Here is a 23,375-nt window from a genome sequence, read left to right as displayed (position 1 = left end):
GTAGCATCTTTCGGTGATTATTGACCTGTACACAAGACATTTTAGAGCAACTCGAGGTTGAAATTATTTCTATTTACAGTCATGCATCACTTAACGACAGGGATATGTTCTGAGAACTGCATGGTTAGGCGATTTTGTCATTGTGCGAACATCATAAAATCTACTTACGTGAAACTAGATGGTATAGCCTACCACGCACCTGGGTTATATGGTGCTAATCTTATGGGATCAACATATATGCTGTCCTTCAGTTGACCAAAGTGTCATTATGAGGCACATGAATGGTAATTGTTGTTTAGTGGAGTCTTCATTGATAACTTCCTGATGAACTGCAGAGATTATAATCAGGCAATGTGATTTCTATCTAAGGTGAAGTCTGTTGACTTTTAACCAGCATGTAGATAATATGTAATATGATTTGTACTTTTGTTACTCTGCTGGGCTTTTTTCCTTTTCACTAAAGTGGTCATTGCGAATATGCATGGTGGTAGTGTTGGATGGGTTTGGAGTGAGAGAGATGGTATGAATCTGTATGGATACAAGTGTCCCTCACGTTAAGTGAACCTAAAAAAGGTATATTCTAGAATAGTTTGTGAAATCAATTTTGGCAAGATAAATTCTGCTTTCTGATAGACTTGTGTGACCTTTTCAGAAATTTATTACCATGAGGAAAGGAAAATTCTTTCTTTTTTTTATTGAGGTAACATTGGTTTATAACTTTATGTAGATTTCAGGTATACATCATTATATTTTGATTTCTATGTAGACTACATCATGTTTACCACCCAAAGACTAATTACCATTCGTCACCCTACACATGTGCCCTATTACCCCTTTTGCCCTCCTCTCTTCCCCCTTCTCTTCTGGTAACCACTCCTCTATTCTCTATATCTGTGTGTGTGTGTGTTTGTTGTTGTTTTTATCTTCCACTTATGAGTGAACTCTCCATCTGACTTATTTTCCTTAGCTTGATACCCTCAAGGCCTGTCCATGTTGTCGCAAATGGCATGATTTCATCTTTTTTATGGCTGAGTAGGATTCCATTGCATATGTATATATACCTCATCTTCTTTATCCATTTATCCATTGATGAGCACTTAGATTGTTTCCAAGTCTTGGCTATTGTGAATAATGCTGCAGTGAACATAGGGGTGTAAATATCTTTTCTCATTACCATTTTCCTGTTCTTTGGATAAATACCAGAAGTGGGATAGCTGGATCATATGGTAGTTCTATTTTTAATTTTTTGAGGAACTTCTATACTGTTTTCCATAATGGCTGCACCAATTTATATTCCTACCAGCAGTGTACAAAGGCTCCTTTTTCTCCACATCTTCTCCAACACTTGTTATTTCTGGTCTTTTTAATGATAGCCATTCTGATGGGTGTGAGGTGATACCTCACTGTAGCTTTGATTTGGATTTCCCTAATAATTAGTGATGTTGAACATCTTTTCATCTTCTTGTTGGCCATCTGTATATCTTCTTGGGAAAAATGTCTATTGCGATCCTTTGCCCATTCTTTAATTGGGTTGTTTTTTTGTTGTTGTTGAGTTGTATGAGTTATTTACATATTTTGGACATTAAGCCCTTCTCAGGTATGTGATTTGCAAATATTTTCTCCCACTTGTTAGGTTGTCTTTTCATTTTGTTGATGGTTTCCTTTGCTGTGCAGAAGGTATTATGTAGTTCTATTGGTTTATTTTTCTTTTGTTTCCCTTGCCTGGGGAGACAGGAAATTAAAGATACTGCTTGGACTGACTTTGAAGGGTGTACTGCCTATGTTTCTTTCTAGAAGTTTTATGGTTTCAAGTCTTACATTCAAGTCGTTAATCCATTTTGAGTTAGTTTTTGCATATGGTGTAAGATAATGGTCTACTTTCATTTTTTTTCACGTGGCTGACCAGTTTTCTATTCTCCATTGTATGTTCTTGGCTCCCTTGTCCAAAAGTAGCTGTCCATAGATGTGTGGGTTTATTTCTGGGCTCTCAATTCTGTTCCATTGATCTGTGTGCCTGCTTTTCTGCCAGTCCATACTGTTTTGATTACTATAGGTTTGTAGTATGTTTTGAAATTAGAGTGTGTGATGCCTCTAGCTTTATTGTTGTTGTTTTTTGAGGAAGATTGGCCCTGAGCTAACATCTGCTGCCAATCCTCGTCTTTTTGCTGAGGAAGAGTGGCTCTGAGCTAACATCCGTGTCCATCTTCCTCTACTTTATATGTGGGACGCCTACCACAGCAGAGCTTGACAAGCGGTGCGTAGGTCTGCAGTCAGGGTCTGAACTGGTGAACCCAGGGCTGCCTGAAGCGGAATATACAAACTTAACTGCTGCGCCACCAGGCAGGCCCCAGCTTTGTTCTTTTTTCTCAGGATTGCTTTGAATATTTGGTGTCTTTTGTTGTTCTATATAAATTTTAGGATTCTTTGTTCTGTTTCTATGAAAAATGTTACTGACACTTTGATCAGGATCACATTGAATCTGTAGGTTGCTTGAGGAAGTATGGACATTTTAACTATGTTAATTCTTCCTATCCAGTCTATCCATGAGTATGAAATATCTTTCCATTTCTTTTGTGTTTTCAATGTTTTATATTTTTCACTGTACAGGTCTTTCACTTCCTTGGTTAAATTTATTCCTAGATATTCTTTTGTTGCAATTGTAAATAGGATTGTATTCTTAATTTCTTTTTCTGCTGTTTTGTTGTTAGTATATAGAAATACAACTGACTTTTAGATGTTAATTTTGTACCCTGCAACTTTACTGTATTTGTTTATTATTTCTAATAGTTTTTTAGTGGAGTCATTAGGGTTTTCTATATATAAAATCATGTCATCTGCAAATAGTGACAGTTTTACTTTTTTTATTTTTAGATTTTATTTTTTTCCTTTTTTCTCCCCAAAGGCCCCCAGTACATAGTTGTATATTCTTCGCTGTGGGTCCTTCTAGTTGTGGCATGTGGGATGCTGCCTCAGCGTGGTTTGATGAGCAGTGCCATGTCCACGCCCAGGATTCGAACCAATGAAACACTGGACCGCCTGCAGCGGAGCACGTGAACTTAACCACTCGGCCATGGGGCCAGCCCCACAGTTTTACTTTTTCTTTCTAATTTGGATCCCTTTTATTGCTTTTTCTTGCCTGATTGCTCTGGCTAGGACTTCCAATATTATGTTAAATAAGAGTGGTGACAGTGGCTGTCCTTGTCTTATTGCTGTTCATAGGATAGCTTTCAGTTTTTCATTGTTGAATATGATGCTAGCTGTGGGTTTGTCATATCTGGCCTTTTTTATGTTGAGGTACTTTCCCCTATACCCATTTTATCTAGTTTTTATCATAAATGGATGCTGTATCTTGTCAGCTGCTTTCTCCGCTTCTTTTGAGATAATCATGTGATTTTTGTTCTTCCTTTTGTTTATGTGGTGTATCACGTTGATTGATTTGCAGGTGTTGAAGTTGCATCCCTGGAATAAATCCCACTTGATCATGGTGTATGATCCTCTTAATGTATTGTTCTATTTGATTTGCTAGTATTTTCTTAAATATTTTTGTGTCTATGTTCATCAGTGATGTTGGCCTGTAATTTTCCTTTTTTGTTTTGTCCTGGTCTGGATTTAGTATCAGGGTAATGTTAGCCTTGTAGAATGAGTTAGGAAGTATCTCCTTCTCTTCAGTTTTTTGGGAGAGTTTGAGAAGAGCTGAAGGTATTAAGTTGACTTTGAAATTTTGGTAGTATTCTTGGGGAAGCTGTCTGGTCCTGGGTTTTTTTTGTGGGGGGGGGAGATTTTTAATTACTGCTTTGATCTCCTTACATGATTGATCTGTTCAGATTCTCTGTTTTTTCTTGATTCAGTTTTGGAAGCTTGTATGATTCTAAGAATTTATCCATTTCTTCTAGATTATCCAATTTGTTTGTATATAGCTTTTCATAGTATTCTCTTATAATCTTTTGTATTTCTGTGGTGTCTGTGGTAATTTCTTCTCTTTCATTTCAGATTTTATTTATTTGAGCCTTCTCTTTTTTTTCTTGGTGAGTCTAGCTAAAGGTTTGTCAGTTGTGTTTTATCTTTTTCAAAGAACCAGCTTTTAGTTTCGTTAATTTTTTCTTTTCTTTTTTTTTTAGTCTCCATATCATTTATTTCCACTCTGATTTTTATTGTTTCCTTCCTTCTACTGATTTTGGGCCTTGTTTGTTCTTCTTTATCTAGTTCTTTTGGGTGTATTGTTAGATTGCTTATTTGAGATTTTTCTTGTTTCTTGAGGTAGGACTGTATTGCTGTAAACATCCCTCTTAATACCACTTTTGCTACATTCCATAGACTTTGGTCTGTCATGTTTTCATTTATCTCCAGGTATATTTTGATTTCTCCTCTGATTTCTTTATTGAGCCAATAGTTGTTCAGTAGTGTTTTGTTTAATCTCCACATATTTGTGGCTTTTCCAGTTTTCTTCTTGTAGTTAATTTCTAGTTTTGTACTATTGTGGTCAGAAGTGATGCTTGGTATTATTGTAGTCTTCTTCTTCTTCTTCTTTTTTTGGTGAGGAAGATTGGCCTTGAGCTAACATGTGTTGCCAGTCCTCCTCTTTTTGCTTGAGGAAGATTGTCCCTGAGCTAACACCTGTGCCAATTCCTTTTATTTTATATCTGGGACACCACAACAGCATGACTTGATGAGCAGTGTGTAGTCCGTGCCTGGGATCCGAACCTGCGAACCCCGGGCCACCAAAGTGGAGCACACAAACTTGACCACTACACCACCAGGCCAGCCCCCCTCAATCTTCTTAAATTTATTGATATTTGTTTTTGTCACCTAATATGTGATCTATCCTGGAGAATGTTTCATGTGCATTGGAAAAGAATGTGTATTCTGCAGTTTTGGGGTGGAATGTTCTGTATTTATCTACTAAGTCCATCTGGTCTAATGTGTCATTTAAGGCCAGTGTTTCTTTATTGATCTTCTGTTTGGATGATTTTTCTCTTGATGTGAGTGGAATGGCAAAAGTCTCCTGTTGCTATTATGTTACTGTCAGTTTCTCCTGTTATGTCTGTTGATAATTGCTTTATATATTTAGGTGCTCCTGTGTTGGATGCATAGATGTTTATAAGTGTTATGTCCTCTTGTTGGATTGTTCCCTTTATCATTACACAATACCCTTCTTTGTCTCTTATTACACTTTTTGTATTGAAGTCTATTTTGTCTATATAAGTATTGCTACCCCAGCTTTCTTTTCATTTCCATTTGCATGGAATATCTTTTTCTCTCCCTTCACTTTCAGATTTTGAGTGTCTTTACGTCTAAAGCGTGTCTCTTGTATGCAGCATATATATGGGTCTTGTTTTTTAATCCATTCAGCCACTCTGTGTCTTTTGTTTGGAGCATTTAGTCCATTTACATTTAAAGTAGCTATTGATATGTATGTACTTATTCCCAGTTTGTTAATTTTTTTGTGGGTGTTTTAGTAGTTCTCTGTTCCTTTCTTTTTCTCTTGTTCTCTTCCTTTGTGATTTGATGGCTTTCTTTAATTATGTTTGGGTTCCTTTCTCTTTATTTTTTGTGTATTTATTGTAGATTTCTGGTTTGTGATTACCATGAGGTTCATATATAATAACCTATGTATATAGCAATCTATATTAAGTTGATGGTCTCTTAAGTTTGACCTCTTTCTAAAAGCCCTGCACTTTTACTCCTCCCCCATTCTGTGTTTTTGATACCATATTTTACTTATTTTATTTTGTGTATCCCTATACCTCTTATCATGGAAATAGATGTTGTTAGTACTTTTGTCTTTTGACCTTCATACTAGCTTTATAGGTGGTTGATCTACTACCTTTACTGTCCATTTGCCTTTACCAGTGATACTCTTTCTTTGATAATGTTCTTATTCCTATTTGTGGTCTTTTCTTTTCCACTGAAATATATCCCTTTAACATTTCTTATAAGGCCAGTTTAGTGGTGATAAACTCCTGTAATTTTCACTTGTCTGGAAAACTTTCTCCTCCATTCTGAATGCTAGCTTTGTGAAGTAGAGTATTCTTGGCTGTAGGTTTTTTCCTTTCAGCAGTTTGAATATATCATGCCACTCCCTTCTAGCCTGTAAGGTTTCTGCTGAGAAGTCAGCTGATAGTCTTATGAGGTTTCCTTTATATAAGTTGTTGGTTTTTTTCTGCAGCTGTTAGGATTCTTTCTTTATCTTTAATTCTTGACATTTTAATTATAATGTGTCTTGGTGTGGACCTCTTTGGGTTCATCTCGTTTGGTGCTCTCTGTGCTTTCTGTGCCTAGATGTCTGTTTCCTTCCTCAGGTTAGGGAAGTTTTCAGCTGTTATTTTTTCAAATAGATTCTCTACTCCTTTATCTCTCTCTTCTCCTCTGAGACTCCTATAATACAGATATAAGTGCACTTGCTGTTGTCTCAGAGGTCCCTTAGACTGTCCTTGTTCTTTTAAATTCTTTTTTCTTTATTCTGTTCAGCTTGGGTGATTTCCTCTGGTCTTTCATCCTGATCACTAATCTGTTCTTCTGTGTCATCTACTCTGCTACTGATTGCCTCTAATGAATTTTTCATTTCTATTTTTGTATTCTTTAGTTCTGATTGGTTGTTTTTTTATATTTTCCAGTTCTTTGTTGAAGTTCTCACTGTGTTCATCTATTCTTCTCCCAAGATCAGTGAGCATTCTTATGACTATTAGTTTATACCCTTTATCAGGTAGATTATCTGTGTTTCATTTAGTTCTTTTTCTGAGGATTTGTCCTGTTCCCTTATTTGGAACATATCTCTTTGTCTCCTCATTTTGCCTGCTTCTCTTTGTTTATATCTATTTGTTAGGTAGATCAGCTACATCTCCTGATCTTGGACATGTGGCCTTATGTAAGAGATGCCTTATGGGGTCCAGCGATGTGCTTCCTTCCTTTCACCCCTTCCAAATATCCCAGGTGTGTCTCCTGTATGGGCTATGTGTGCTTTTCTGTTGTGGCAGGGTTACTCTTGCTACGAGTGCACAGGTAGGCTAGAGTGGCCTCTGGCCCAAATGGTTGTAAGGCTCAGATGTCTGCTGCTGCTAAGGTCATGTTATTGGGTGAGGCAAGCTCAAGCACAGCTGGCTGCAAGGTCTTAGTGCACACAGCTACTGCTGTTTTGCTGTTAAGTGAGTCAGGCCCCCAGGGTGGCTAGTTGCTATGCTCAGGGGCTCATAATTGCTGCAGGCCTCTGATGTGGCTCTCTGTGGCATGCGGTTGTTGTGGGCTGCTCTCTTAGGAGCACAGATGGGTGGGGGTGGCCCCAGTCAAGGCAGCACACAATTGTTTCAGGCAGGGGGTGGATCCCCTGTGTGGCTGTTTCAGATGGCCAGCAGCACAAGACAGCTGAGGCCAACATGCCCCACTGCCTGTGGGCCCACACGCACTGCCAATGCAGGCCCACCTGCACGCACGTCCTGCTGAGCTGGACCTGCTCCCTCTTACCCCCACAGGGGTCCCACACACCCCGACACAGCCCACAAGTTTGCTGTGGCCTTGCTGGTGGATGGGTCCAGTCCAGTCCCAGTTGTTGGGTTGTCTTTTTGTTTTGTTGATGGTTTCCTTTTCCATACAGAAGCTTTTTAGTCTGATGTCCCATTTATTTATTTTTTGTTTTGTTTCCCTTGCTTGAATAGACATGCTATTTGAAAAGATAATACTAAGGCTGATGTCAAAGAGTGTATTGCCTATATTTTCTTCTAAGAGTTTTATGGTTTTAGGTCTTACATTCAAGTCTTTAATCCATTTGGAGTTAATTTTTGTGTACGGTGTGAGATAATGGTCCACTTTCATTCTTTTGCACATGGCTGTCCAGTTTTCCTAACACCATTTATTGAAGAGACTTTCCTTTCTCCGTTTTATGTTCTTGGCTCTTTTGGTGAAGATTAGCTGTCAAAATCTTGTACTTTTGAAAATTAAATTTATTACTAAGTATTTTTTATCCTTTTTCACATTAGTATAAATGAAATTCTTTTTTAAATTTTATTTTCAAATTTGTTTGTTCCAAGAATATAGAAATACAATTGATATTTGTATATTAGTCTTGTGCTCTGGCACCTTGCTGAACTCATTTACTAGCTCTAATAGTGTTTTTGTGGATTCCTTAGTATTTTCTATATCTAAAGTTCTACATGAACATCCATCTTCAAATAGAGAGTTTTATTTCTTGCTTTAAATCTGGATACCTTTACTTTTTTTTTTCTCGCCTAATTTCCCTGGCTAGAAGTTTCAGTACAGTGTTGAGAAATGCTGTGAGAGAAGACATCCTTGTCTTGTTCTTTCTTTTAGATGTAGAGCTTTTAGTCCTTTACCATTAAGTTTAATGTTAGCCGTGGCTTTTTCATAGCTGCTCTTTATGAGGTTGAAGGAGTTCCCTTCTATTCCTAGTTTGTTGAGTAATTTTATCGTGAGAGAATATTGGATTTTGTCAAGTGCTTTCTCTATGTCTTTTGAAACGTTCATGTGATTTTTGGTCTTTATTTTATTAATATATACTGTATTGGTTGATTTTCATATGTTGACCCAAGCTTGCCTTCCTGGGATAAATCCCACTTGATCATTGTCTTAGTCCTTTTGAGCAGCTATAACAGAAATACCATGGACTGAGTAGGTTATAAACAACAGAAATCCATTTCTCATAGTTTTGGAGGCTGGGAAGTCCAAGATCAAGGTACTAGAAGATTCAGTATCTGGTGAGGACCTGCTTCCTCACATGGTTACATGCTGTAACTTCACATGATGGAAGAGGCAAGGGAGTTCTCTTGGGCTTCTTTTATAAGGGCACTAATCCCTTTTTGTTAGTGCCCTTATAAAAGAGCACTAATCACCTCCCAAAGGCCCCACCTCCTATTACCATCACCTTAAGGGTTAGGATTTCAACATAGGAATTTGAGGGGGACACAAAATTTAGACCATAGCAGTCATAATATATAGTCCTTTTTATGAGTTGCTGGATTTGGTTTGGTAGAATTTTGGCAAAGATTTTTGCCTCTGTATTTATAATGGATGTTAGTCTTGTGATATCCTTGTCTGGTTTTGGTATCAATATAATACTGGCCTCATAGAAAAAGTTAAGAAGTGTCCTCTTTTCTAAATTTTGGAAGAGTGTGAAAGGTTGGTATTAATTCTTTGAACATTTGATAGAATTTAACAGTCAAGCCACTTGGGCCCAGGCTTTTCTTTGTGAGGAGTTTTTTGATTACTTGTTTAATCTCTTACAGATCTAATCAGATTTTCTGTTTCTTCTTTAGTCAGTTTTGACAGTTTGTATCTTTGTTGGAATTTGTCCATTTCTTCTAGGTTATCTAATATGTTATTCATCATATTTTCTTAGAACTCTTTGTTTCTGAAAGGTTGGTAGTAATGTTTCTTCTTTCATTCTTGATTTGAGTAATTTGAGTCTTCTTTTTTCCTTGGTTTAGTCTAGCTAAAGTTTTGTCCATTTTATTGATCTTTGCAAAGACCAGCTTTTGGTTTCATTGATTTTTCTTGGTTGTTTTTCTATTTTCTAATTTTGTTTCCCCTCTAATTTTTATTATTTCCTTTCTTTTGCTTGCTTTAGGTTTAGTTGCTCTGCTTTGTGTAGTTTCTTAAGATAGAAGTTTAGGTTATTGATTCAGAATCTTTCTTTTTTAATGTAGGCATTTATAGTTATACATTTCTCTAAGAATTGCTTTCATTGTATCCTTTAAGTTTTGGTATGTTGTGTTTTCACTTTCATTCATTTCAAGTATTTTCTAATTTTCTTTGTGATTTTTTTTTTTGATCCATTGGTTTTTTAGGAGTGTGTCATTTGACTTCCACATATTTGTGAATTTCCCAAATTTCTTCTATTATTGAGCTCTACTTTTAATCAATTTTGGTCAAAGAACATACTATGCATTACTTTCATTCTTTTAAATTTATTGAGACTTGTTTTATGGCCCAAAATGTGGTCAATCCTGGAGAAGCTTCCATGTGCGCTTGTGAAGAATGTGTTTGCAGACAGTTCCCTTTTAAAAGCAAAGTCTGTTGCACACATTGCTTACACGCACAGTCCACTGGCCCGTTTGTAGGTACGTGGCATATACCCAGGTGAAAAGGAGGCTGGAAATGTAATATCCAGCAGAGGAGCCATGTGTTTAGTTAAAACTTGGGGTGGAGGATGTTACTACTGAAAGGAAGAAGAGAATCGATATTGGAGGACAAGTAGTCTGTCACAGGCAGAATTTTATTATATTTGAGGTAATTTACTTTGAAACTTTAATGTGAATTGTAATCTGCATCAATACCTGGGGTTAGCTGATTAACGTAAGGATTATTAGAAATAATTTTGATTGCGTGAGTTGTATAATAGGACCCATTGCCCTTGCATTACTAAGTTATAAGAAGCCAGCAAACCCAACCACCAGACCCAACAATCTTTGCCACTCCTGGAACCCCTGAACAGAGGAGCACATCAGTTCTGTGTCTCTCCACTTCATGGGGCATCCTATTTTGTCATCCACTTGAAAGGACCGTGGCGTCCATTTCTGAGTGGTCCTTTCTTGGGGTGCTGGGCCTTGTAGCTGGAGGCAGAGAGAAGGATCTCACCCAAGCTTTAGGTTGCGTGACGATATTTTTGGCAACTGGCTAAAAAATACATGTTAGTGGGTTTCAGAACACTGGTAAGATGACGCCTGGTAGGAAGATTGCTGGAGTGGAATTATGTCAGCCCTACCTTACTTTCATCACCAGAAGCTACTAGTATTCATCATAAAAAAACAAAAGCAAAAAATCCTGATATTCAGTGAATGGCATTGGCTTAGGCAGGTTAGCTTCAGAACAGGGTGGGTCTGGAGCACTGGAAGCTAGGACTTTCTGCTGCTTCTCTCTCCTTCTCTCACTGTGTATGCTTAATTTATTGCTTTCTTCATGGAGAAGGCACATGACCCATGGCAACTGTATCTCATAGCTTCAAGAGCAGTTTGAAAAGAGCTCTTCCCTCAGCCTCGGTAGAAAAACTCCTGGGAAAGGATTTTGTCCTGCCTTGCCAGGTAGTGGGTCGTTTGATTGGCCAGTTTGGTCAGATAACCATCCTTTCAGCACGCACTGTGCCTGGGGGACTTCGTCACACCAGCTTCCCTTTAGCCCTACTTAGAGCTGAGTGGGGAGAGAATGAGGGAGAGGGCGCTGAGTTGTAGAAGAGGGGGAGGATTAGAGGCTAGCAGAGTACAGATATGGTCTGGGAGAATGATTTGCAGGGCGGCCATTCCAAATTGTGTCTGTTGTGTCAAACTCTGCTCCATTTTACATGTGTAACGGGTAGTTTACTTGATCTCTCTGCTGTCACTTTCATTTATAATATGTGAATAATTCTTACCCTGCAAGGTCTTGTGAGGTTTGCTGTTTGTAAAGTGCCTGTCACATAGAGGGCATTAATAAGTGAGAATCTGCTGCTGCTGCTATTGCTATTATTAATGTCGTCGTCATCCTTTCCCCCCAAGTTTTCATATTTAACAGTATTATTTTTCTAAAGTACACCTTTAAGAATGTTATTACCCCCCTCATAAACCTTCAGTCACGCTCCATTAACTTTGAATAAAGTTTGATTTCCTTAACTTCTCACTGTTTTTTTCAGACCCCTCATGATGTGGTCCCCATATCTCCTTTTCGGCCTCATCTCTCTCCACCTTCCTGGTAGGCGTCCTACATATAAAGTAGAGGAAGAGGGGCATGGATGTTCGCTCAGGGCCAGTCTTCCTCAGGAAAAAAAGAGGAGGATTGGCAGCAGATGTTAGCTCAGAGCTAATCTTCCTCAAAAAAAAAAAAAAGAATCCTTTTTTTTTAAGTCTCAGATTGAAACTTGAAACCTGGTCACTTAAGTATTGCCTTCCCTGATCTTTTTCCATGGCAGGGAGCCTTCTGTAGTTCACAGCACTTTGTACTTGTGTTCATATAACTTATTTTTGCTCTGTGTTACAACTGTTTACGTGTTAGTCTCTTTTTTTTGATGTTTTTAAAGAGTCTAGGCTGATTATTTTGTAGGATGTCCCAGATTCTAGATTTGTGTGATTGTTTCCTAGTTATATTTGTTTTAATTATTTTCACTCAGCTCTTTCAGTGTTTTCTAATTCATAACCCAAATGGTGGTACCACCGTTGGGGCCTGTCTTCTCCTTTTTCTATTTACTATAGTTGTATTTTTAAAAGTGGAAGAGGATCAAGGGTGGATATATTGGTTCTTACCTTGTTTGAGTTGCATTCTAGCTCTCATTAGGTATTTTCAAACCTAATTATTATTTTTGTGTATTGCCTTGACACTTTTGGAGGGAAGATAAGTTTAGGGTATGGTAAAAGGGCTGTTAAATGCTTAGGAAATGTTTCTATTAGCTGTATTTTTGCTAACTGTATTGTTAGTAAAGAACTTTTTGATCTTGCTTGATACTGAGAAATTTTGAATAAAAGGTATGAGTCCTTGTATTTTAAGTAGAATAAAAAGAGGACTGTCTTCAGTACTTCAGTAATCATTTCTGAAGATGAATATTTATGGCTGGATACTTTGAGTCAATTTTGATTTCTCATTGTAATGTTACATTTATAAGTTTGGAATCAATGAAAGAGCTAAGTGAAAATAATTAAAACAAATATAACTAGGAAACAATCACACAAATCTAGAATCAATGAAAACAACGACTTAGGCTATGTTCATAGAAGGTACTGCAGTCAGTGAAAGAAACGAGGTAGGTCTTTATGTATAGATGTGCAAATATCCCCAAGAAATGTGAATTTATTTTTTCCAGCTTTATTGAGATATAATTGACATATAACATTGTGTAAGTTTAAGGTGTACAATGTGGTGATTTGATATAAGTGTATATTGCAAAATGATTACCACAATAAGGTTAGTTAACACATCCATCACCTCACATAGTTATCTTTTGTGTGTGTGTGTTGAGAACTTTTAAGATTTACTCTTAGCAATTTTCAAGTATATGAAACAGTGTCATCATGCTGTGCTTTAAATTTCATACAGTCATAACTAGAAGTTTGCCTATGGCTGAGTTCACTGGGTGTAGGGCACGTATGGTTTAAAGTGGGACAATTTTCTTTAAAACATAACCCCATGATATTGGCTTGTTTTACTTCTTTCTCACATAGGGGAGTACAGAAAAATACCAGTTGATGAAGTACTAAATATTTTAAAAACTGATTATTTGAGTTTTATTTTATGTTATTACATATGACTAATTTAATTCTAGGAATATTTACTGAAAGTCAACATAGGGCTTATTGTTCAGAACATGGCCTTTGCTTGGCTTGGTCTAGTAGGGGAAATGTAGATGGTAAGCAGTGTTTCATCAGTAAATATTTTTTGAGCACCTAATGTGTGCCAGACACTCTTCTGAAGCATCAGATAAGTCAGATACTATTCCGACCCTCTAAGGAATGTGCAGTCTTGTGGGTGAGTCAGACAAGGAAGCCAGCCGTTATAGCACAGGGAGGTGCATGTCATGACAGGAAAACGCAGGAGACGCTGGGCTAGGAATCCTAATCAGACAGGGGCAAGGTGCTTGATCTGAGACAGTTAGCAAGGCAGAAAATCAGGGTCAAGGATGTTCCAAGCTGCGGATTATTGGAAGGGAAATCTCAAAGGCAAAAAAATGTGACCCATTTGGGGAATTGTAAAGAGATAAAGCTAAAGTAATATTTCTCAAATGTGGTCCTCTGTCTTCCTGAGTCAGAATCATCTGAGAATGATTCTTAAACCCCTAGGTGATTCTTAGCCTTCCAGGTGATTCTCAAACTCACTAAAATATGAGAGACACTGGGCTAGGGTTAAGGGGCATGAATGAGGAATGAAAACTGTAATATAGTGTATAGTGTAATAGATGCTATGTTAAAGGTATGCATAACCTTCTATGATTAGACTACAAAACATTTTCATTTTAAACCTGCTAGCTCCACTCCTTAAGTGGTTTGGGGGGATGGAGGGTGGAGAGAATGGAGGGATGTTACTGTAAATTTTGTCTCTTTATCCCTAGATGATTCTAAAAACAATCAGTCTGTTAATCTTTTATTCATCGAATGTTTTTTTTTTTTCTTTTAGTCCAAGGACAAAATGATGAGAGGCTCTCGCAGAGGATGTGTTAGACTCAGAGTGAGTATTTATTCATTTTTATGAAAACCAATTTTGACAGAAAGAAAAAAATATTCTGATGAAATCATGGAAGTCTAAATTTAGTTTAGCTTCCTTGCTTGATATTTGGGACAGGCAGCTAAGGCTCAGAGAGAAAAAATGATTTCTCCAAGGTAACTGCTAGTCAGTGCCAGAATCAGGAGTAGAACTCAGTTCTTTTGGCCCATGATTTAATGTTGTATCCATGACTTAAGGCAGCTACTGATTTTTTTTTTTTAATGTCTATTTTACAGCCAGGCACAGGAGGTGGAAATTCAATGAGTTGTAGTATTGGTGGTAGAGCAAACAGTACAAAAAAACTCTGAAAAGTCCCCGCTTTTAGCTGCCTTTTTTCTTCCTTTTCAACACTGTTTAATAATGGTCTATGTAGCTGTTGATGCTCAGTACCTAGTAATCTGAACCACATATATAATTTAAAATTTTGTAGTAGCCACATTTAAAAGGTAAAAAGAAACAGGTGAAATTAATCTTAATACTATATTTTGTTTAGACCAATATATCCAGACTATTATTATTTCAATATGTAATCAGTAAAATATTATTGAGATATTTTACTTTTTTTTTCATACTAAGTCTTCAAAATCCATTGTGTTTCTTATACTTATGGCACATCTCAGTTCAGACTAGCTATGCTCCGGGTGCTCAGTAGCCATATGTGGCTAGTGGTTACCTTATTGGATAATGCAGGCCTATAGCTTCATGCTGCTTTTAATTTCTTGTTCAGTTTTCACCATTGACCGAATAGCTAAAGACAAGAAAGAATGCAGGGTTGGGGATAGTTTCTAGTACTCCATTCTATCTAAAGAAGGGCCTACCTCTATCATAACTAGGTAAGTTAGCTTCTAGTAGCCTTTTCTTCTTCAGGCTCCTGTTGCTTTCTTTCTGCCATGTTTTTTCTGTATCCTTACTTTTGAAGATGTGAATGTATTTGGTAAACATATTCTTACCTTTATTAGCAGTAGTGAATTGGTGGAAATGGGAAATAACTCCAAGAAAGAAACCGAATTCTAATGGGAAAATTCTGATGCTGAGATAGGAGTAAGTATTGTAAATTTGGAGGATGGAAATGAGACAGGCCTGTTTTCAACAGATGGTGTGTTTATGATAGCATAAAGATTTTTAGAAATTCAACTTATTATGCTGTTGACCGTTTTTCCTTTCCTCTGGTTTCTCTTTTGCCTCTTGGTTTAATGGCTTTTCCAAGCATTTGCTATTGACCTCAGTCACCACTCAGTTTGGTAATAACTGCTTTCTTGGCTTGAGATAAGCACAGTAGTGAGACTTTAGCAGAGCTGTATTGAGACTGCTCTTTGGTTGAAATCAATCTGGATATGGGCCACTTTCTCATTGTTACATTCAATGCACTATTTTTTTTCTTTTAAATATAGCTTAATTAATTATTAACTCTTGTGACTACCACCCAGGGTAAGACATAGAATTTTGCCAGCTACCCAAAAGCCTCTCTCTGTGCTCCACTCAAATTGCAGTCCCCTCCCTGTTTCCTAAAGTAACCACTATTCTGTTACAGTAATTACTTCTTGGATTTGCATTCCTAATTTCTATATTTTTATATTGTCCATTTAAAAAAATTTGTCATCTTTTATTTGCGATTTAACTGTTGAAGAATCCAGACCATTTGACTTGTAGGAGTTTTCCGTGGTGTAGATTTTACTGATTGCATACTGGTGCAGTTTAGCATGTTCCTCTGTCTCTGCTTTTCCTACAAATTGGCAGCTGGATCCAGAGACTAGATCAGACTCAGGTTTGATCCCTTTGGCAAGACTGTAGGTAGTGTTGTATTCTTTTGTCAGGAGCTACATAATGTCTGGTTTTTGCTCTTTAGTGATATTAGCAGCTGTTGATACTCAGTACCTAGATCCAGTAGCTCATTTGAGGGTTGCGAAACTAGGGTATTTTATCATGTTGTTTAAATTTTTATCAAAAATAATTATATAAGGAAACACTTTTCTTCATCTGTTATTTGGTTACCAATGGTGCAGTTCAAATAGAGAGGATAAATGCTTGATTATTTCCTTTTACTTACCCAATTTTCAAGATAATGAATTGACTTGACAACACTCATTCACATATATATCCAAAAGAATTGAAAGCAGAGACTCTAAGATATTTGTATTTCCATGTTCATAGAAGCTTTACTCACGATGGCCTAGAGGTGGAAGCAACCCATTGTCCATTCAGTAGATGAATGGATAAACAAAATGTGGTATCTACATAGAATGGAATATTATAGTCTTTAAAAAGGAAGGAAATTCTGACACATGCTGCAACATGGATGAACCTTAAGGACATTATACTAAGTGAAATAGGCCAGTCACAAAAAAAGACAAATACTGTGTGGTTCTACTTATATGACCTACCCTGAGTAGTCAAATTCATGAAGACAGAAAGTAGAATAGGGGTTTCCAGGGGTTGGAGGGCAGGAGGATTGGGGAATTCTTATTTAAATGGGTATAGAGTTTCAGTTTGGGAAGATGAAAAAGTTCTGGTGATGAACAGTGGTAATGGTTGCACAACAATGTGAGTGTACTTAATGCTACTAAATTGAACACTTCAAAATGTTTAAATGGCAAATTTTATGTTTTATATATATTTTACCACAATTTAAAAACTCCCACCCATTTATTATCTCACAGTTGTGCAGGTCAGAGCTCACAGAAGTGTTGTCTGCTTAAGGTCTCACAAGGCTGAAATCATGGTATTGGCTAGGCTGGGCTCTTATCTGGAGGCTTTGAGGAAGAATGTAAGGGAGAGTCTGCTTCCAAGCTCATTCAGGTTGTTGGCAGAATTCACTTCCTTGTGGTTGTAAGACTGAGGTCCTCGTTTTCTTGCTGGCTGTCAGCTGAGATCTGCTCTCAACTCCTAGAGGCTGCACATACTTCTTGTCATGTGGCCCCTCCATCGTCAAGTCAGCATGACACATCAAATCCTTCTAGTGCCTTGAATCTCTCTGACTTCCCATTCTGCTACCAGCTGCAGAAGACTCTGCTTTTAGAAGGCCTCATGTGATTAGATAAGGTTACACCAAGCAGATAATCTCTCTTTTGCCATGTAATCACTCCAGTGATCACTCATCCTGTAACATAATCACTGCAGTGATATCTCCTCATATTTCCAGTTTCCACCCACGCTCAAAGGGGAGAAGATTTTACAGGTGCGAGGGTCATCTAGGGTCCTTTTTAGAATTCTGCCTGCCACACAGCATGATTGAGAAGAACCAGACATACCTGTTTGAGTCACATCTTCACCCTTTGCTTTGTTGACTGGAAGAGGGAAGCTATCTGTAAGCTTCCTGAGCTTGAATTTTCTCTTCTTTAAAGTGGGGATTATAATACACTTGCAGAATTTTGTGAGGATTAGGAGCCTGGCACATAGATGGAAGCTATTAATTAGTTGTGTGTGTGTGTGTGTGTGTGTGTGTGTGTGTGTGTGTGTGTATGTTTTAAGAGGCTTTGTGGTATTTTCAAAAAGCTGGACTGTCATTTGGCTTCCTATTTAAGAAGCATCTGGACAGTTTGTTTATAATATTGATTCCCAAGTCCCACTCTAGATGTACTGTTTACTGTCTGGAACCTTTATTTTTAAACAGAGTCTCTAGGTGATTGTGTTGTGCAGCCAAGTTTGGGACCACTGGTGTAGTAGAAAGAATCAGAGAGACCTAGGACTGAATCTCACTCAGCTCTACCCTTTAGTGCCTCCATGTATTGGGCAAATTTCTTAACCTCGGTGAAGATAACATTATATAACTTGCAGGGTTGTTGTGAGGCATAGCAATTTTGTTTGTATGGAGTTTGGCACGTAGTACACATCCCTTGAGTGATAACTGCTATGGATGGTGATGATGATGACAATGGTGGTGATAAATAATGCATCTATCATCTAGATTCCAAGTGAGCTTAATGAGCTATCATTGACCCCACTACAGATCTCTCCCCCTTCTCCATCCATACCATCCTATGTTCCAACCACACTATGCTTCTTCATGTTCCCTCACAGTGTTTCTTCATTCCTCATTGCTTTTGACGTATTTTTTTCTTATGCCAGAAATGTTCTGTGCCCTTATCTTGTGAGCTCCTCTTTTAAGAGACTTGTCAAATGTTACTTCTTCTGTGAAGCCTTTCTGATCCACATTCTTCCAACAGGTTTGGTCCTCTCTTCTTCCTCTACCTTTTCACCTTCGTCACTTAGAGCGCTGAAAGTACTTATTACATTGACATTACATGTTAACTTGTCTGTTTTCCCCACTCAATAGTGAGTTCCCATCCACTGTCACAAGTGCCTGGTACATAGTACATAGGTACTCAAAAAATGCTTATTGATTTTATGTATTTATAAAAACAGTGAATAAAGTTTGGAGAATTTGCCTTTACTATAGTTTACATTAAAAAAGCTATTAAAGTTATTTATCTTAAACACAACACGAGCCAGTAGCTTGATATATTTCTAAAAAACAAAGCTTCACACTCATATGGTTTTAGGCTACATAAAAGGAGAATGGGGAAAGGAACTAGTAGTTATTGAGGAAGGTCTTTGGATCAGGCACTGTGCTGGACAATTTCACTTGTATTACTGTGATAACTCTGTCAAGGAAATGGTGTTATTCCATTTTACAAATGAGGAGACTGAGATTCAAGCTACTTTTAGTAACTTACCAAGGTCACACAGTTAGTAAACAGGGAATCTGGGATTGAACTTGGGTCTGTCTCATTCCAAAACTCTGTTCAGTCCTTAATGTTACAATGCCCCTATTCTTCTTGACCAGAAGAGTTAATACAGACACCCTAACTTGTTGCCAGCTAGTATAAAACGAGTGGAGGAAAGTAGAAGAGTGAAAAACCATTTCCTTCCCATCTTTCTTTGACTGTGTCAGTGGCCAAATGTGTGCCACTAGATGGTGCCCTTGCCTTGATGGCAAAGTAAAATGTTGGTTGAGTCCTGGGGCCTGATTCCCACTCCCCCCAAACCCCCGCCCCCCTGCCCGCCTCATACTACCCCAAAGCAAAATATTGACTTATCCAGGTAATATCTGCAACGGAGAAGTAGGAACATTAAAGAGGCAGTGTAGGGTAGAAACAGGAATAGGCCATATATGAAATGGAATTCAAATCCAGATTCTGCCACTTATTAGCTTTTTGACCTCAGGCAGCTCATCTATTTAGCTCTGAGTCCTTTTTTCTTTATCTCTGGAATGAGTATCATGCCATTTACTCACAGAATTATGAATATCAAATTAATTGATAGATTAAAAAGTATCCAAACACAGTGTTCTGTGTTCAAGTTCTTAATGAATATTGGTTATTGTTATAATTAATAATTACCATTGATAAGATGAATCTCAGATTTTGAAGAATTCCACAGGGGCTTAGGAGTCACCAAAGTAAGGTGAATTACATTTAACAAAGTTTTAATGGTACATGTATTGTGAGTTTTTGAAAACTGTGAATCCATATGTGATTTGCAGTAACTCTTTTTTTTTTTTTTTTACCCAGTCCAATGAAGCCGAGTACCCCATTTACCTATTGTGCTGGGCATCAGAGTTGACTGATTCCCTGAGGGATGTGTCATCTGTTTTCTTTTCTTTTAGTCTATCACAGGAGAGGTCAGCAGTGTACCTTGATAGATTATTAATAGTTTTAGCACTGACTTCTGCTTGTGCCATATTTCATTGATTCTACAGTATTTTTTCATATCTGAGTATTTTTTCACATCTCTTATAATCATTGACATCTTAAAATGGATGTAATAAGGTATTATTTTTAGGTTAATGTATAACCTTAAGAATGTCCTTCTCCTTCTTTCTTTAGATATGCATCCTATAAGAACTTTTGTCAATTGTCTTGTCATTTCATTATGAAAAATTACTCCATTGATTTCTGCATTTTGTTAATTCAGTAGTTTTTTTGCAAGTATCCTCTCTTCTCTATGAATTTGACACTGGAAGTGTCCTCGGGCATTTATTAAACATTTCTTTAATCTCTGATTTGAACAGAGATATCATTAGTGCTATATTTTCTGAATGTTTACAATATTTCATTATTTAAAATGAAATGAAGAAAGTGGTGGAAAAAGATATTCCAGGAAAATGTTATCCAAAAGAAGCTAGGAAACAGTATTAATATCACATATAATAGACTTTAAGAAAAGAAATTAAAATTGTTATGGAAAAAGAGAATATCAAAAACTCAGTATCACATAGATAACATTCTTTGACAACAGTGGAATAAATTAGAAATCCTTAACAAAACAATAGCCACTCATTACCTCACACACATATTTCTAAATAATTCATTGGTGAAAGTAGAAATCATAATGGAAATTATGAAATATTTAAACCTGAATGATAATGAAAGGACCATGTATTAGAACTACATCTAAGGCAGTCTATGATTTATAATCTTAAATGAATATATTATAAAACAGAGATTGAAAATTAATGAGCTAAGCAGTAAATTCAAAAAATCAGAAAAAGGAAAAATAATGATAAAGAAAGTAGAAACAAGGAAATAATAAAATTTTTAGGCCAGAGTCCCTTATTAATGTAGATGTCAAAATCCTGAACAAAATACAGCAAACCATACCCAGTAATGTAGAAACAAAAAGTATTGACCAAGTAGAATTTAGTCTGGGAATACTAGGATGCTAATTTTAAAATTAATTAAAGTAATTTACCATATTAATAGATTCAAAGAGGAACAGTACATGACCATCTGAGTAAATGCAGAAGAAGCGATAAATAAAATTAAACATGCATTCAAGATTAATCAAGCTAGGAATAGAAGAGAATATTCTTAACCTGGTAAGGGGTATTAACTAAAATGCTGCAGTGTACTTAATAGTGAAATAGTAGAAGCATTCTCTTTAACATCAGCAGCAAGACAGAGGTGTCTGCTTTTACTGCTTCTTTAAATATTGTACTCTGGAGGTCCTGGTGAATGTTATAAGACAAGAAAATGTACAAAAGATATAAGGCTTAGAAAGAAGAGTCAAAATTAGTATTTGCAGATGGTGTTTCTGTAACTGTACTAGAGGTGCTGGCAAACATGTAACATAAGAATAAGAAACAAAAGAATTCAAAGGAAAAGGATTGGAAGGGAAAAATAAACACTATTGGTATTTGCAGATGATATGATTGTCCACATGAAAATATCCACAAGAATCTACAGAAAAACTACTTGAATGACTAACCTTCAGCAAATTTTTTGTAAATGAAATCAATATGTAGAAAACATATAATATTCCTCTATATAACCCACAATTAGAAAAAAGTTACTTAAAAATTCTATTTATAATAGTAAGAAGAACTCTAAATAACCTATGCATATATTTTACAAGATATATGCATTTCTTTGATGGAGAAAAACTGTAAAACATCATTGAAAGACTAAAGGAAGATCTGAATATAGGAAAAGCTGTATCCTATTCCTGCCTGTTAGATTCAAATCATGTATATGTTTATTTCCTCTGAATTAATCTATAAACACATGTGATTCTAGTCAAAACCACAATTAGGCTTATCAAAGAACTTGAAATGATTCTAAAAGTCACTTAAAATGGTAAAGGGGCAAGACAATTTTGAAGAATAAGGTGTTGGGGGATTTGCCATTCCAGATATTAAGACTTTCTATGACACTATGATAATTAAAATGATATAGTATTAGTATAAGGACAAAGAAATAGATCAGTGGCACAGAAGAGAAAGCTCAGAAATAGAACCGCACATATATGGGCATTTGGTATATGACAACATTACAAATAAGACACTATCACTCAGTAAATGAAACTGGATCAATTGGCTGTCCGTATGGAAAAAATGAAATCACTCCCTACCTCATGCTCTATGCAAAAATAAATTCCAGAGGTATTAAAGATATGAAGTGAAAATTTATAAGAATGTATAGAAGAATGTTTTTATGATATCGGAACTGAGGAGGATGTCTTAAAGCACAAACCATCGTAGAAAAGATTGGTAGATTTGACAACATTCAAATTTTAAACCTTTGAACAAAAATGAAACAAAACACTACAATCAGAAGGAAAGACAACCCTTGAATAGGGGAGAAAATATTTACAATACATACAATTGACAAAGGATTAACATCTAGAATATATAAAGAATTCCTACAAATCAATGAAAAAGACAAAAAGAAAACTGAAAAGAATGCATACAAATCAGTGAAAAAAAAAAAGAATGTCCCAAAAGAAAATGTCCAAGGGATATGTACACTCAATTCAAGTAAGGGGAAATTAGGATGGCAATAAGTGTGACTAGATTTTTATTCTCAGTGATATTAGAAAATGCAAATTAAAACTCCAGTAAGATAGTATTTTCATGAGATTGCCAAAGATTTATAAAGTCTGATTATCCCTAGCGTTGGCCATTGACTGGGGATATAGGAACTCTCATACAGTGCTAGTGGGTATGTGAATCAGTACAACTGCTTAGAAGAGTGGCGTTGCAGAGTTTAGTAAAGTTGAAGGTATGCCCAACTCTACATAAAAATGGAGCTCTGTTCCATTTCAAAGTGTATGTTTGACACTTGCTTGTAGAAATGTTACTGGGAGACATACAGTGGTGGTTATTACTGCATTATTGGAATAGGAAAAATTAAAAATAACCTAAATGTTCTACACAGGGGAATTGATGCATTGTGGTATACTTATATAATGGAATACTATATAGCAGATAAAATGTGTACATATATTCTCAACATGGATAGTGTGTGCATGTGTATGTACACATACATATATATTTTCTATGTAGAAAGTATATATATGTGTGTGTGTGTGTGTGTGTGTGTGTATATATACACTCAGTATAACATGGAAAGTTCTTTGACTAGTGCCTAAAAAAGTTCAGTAAATACGGTTGAATCAAAAAATGATGCTAGAGCAGGTCCTCCATGCGGCAGCATCTTTGTTGAGCAGGCTGGACCTTGAGCCTTCCTGCTTTCTTCTATATTGTTGATTCCTCTCTCTCCTCTCTAGAATATGTGCTCTTCCAGGGCAAAGGTTTATCTTATTCCTAGTTATATTCCCTGGCTGTAATTGTTCCTGGCCTAGAATAGGGATTTAATAAGTGTGGTGAAGTAGTTAGTGAATATTGCTTATTATAACAATGCCCTGTTAAGAAGGTGCTTAGGATCCGGAGTTGCAAAACCTAAATTCTCCTGTCTTTTAGTTGTAGGACT

General features: G+C 36.6%; 1 protein-coding gene across 4 annotated transcripts in view; it reads left to right on the top strand.

Moving 5' to 3' along the window:
- OSBPL9 (oxysterol binding protein like 9) overlaps positions 1-23,375 on the top strand; it is a 161,004-nt gene that overhangs the window by 18,132 nt on the left and 119,497 nt on the right. For all 4 annotated transcript variants that reach the window (XM_046661005.1, XM_046661004.1, XM_046661003.1 and 1 more), the window contains exon 2: positions 14,080-14,130. In XM_046661005.1, the coding sequence (XP_046516961.1) occupies positions 14,080-14,130 (51 nt within the window). The remainder of the gene's footprint in view (positions 1-14,079; positions 14,131-23,375) is intronic.

The sequence above is a fragment of the Equus quagga genome, chromosome 5 (assembly GCF_021613505.1).
Source record: "Equus quagga isolate Etosha38 chromosome 5, UCLA_HA_Equagga_1.0, whole genome shotgun sequence".
NCBI lineage: Eukaryota > Metazoa > Chordata > Mammalia > Perissodactyla > Equidae > Equus > Equus quagga.
Note: the sequence above shows the minus strand (reverse complement) of the source record. Positions and strands in the feature narration are given on the sequence as shown.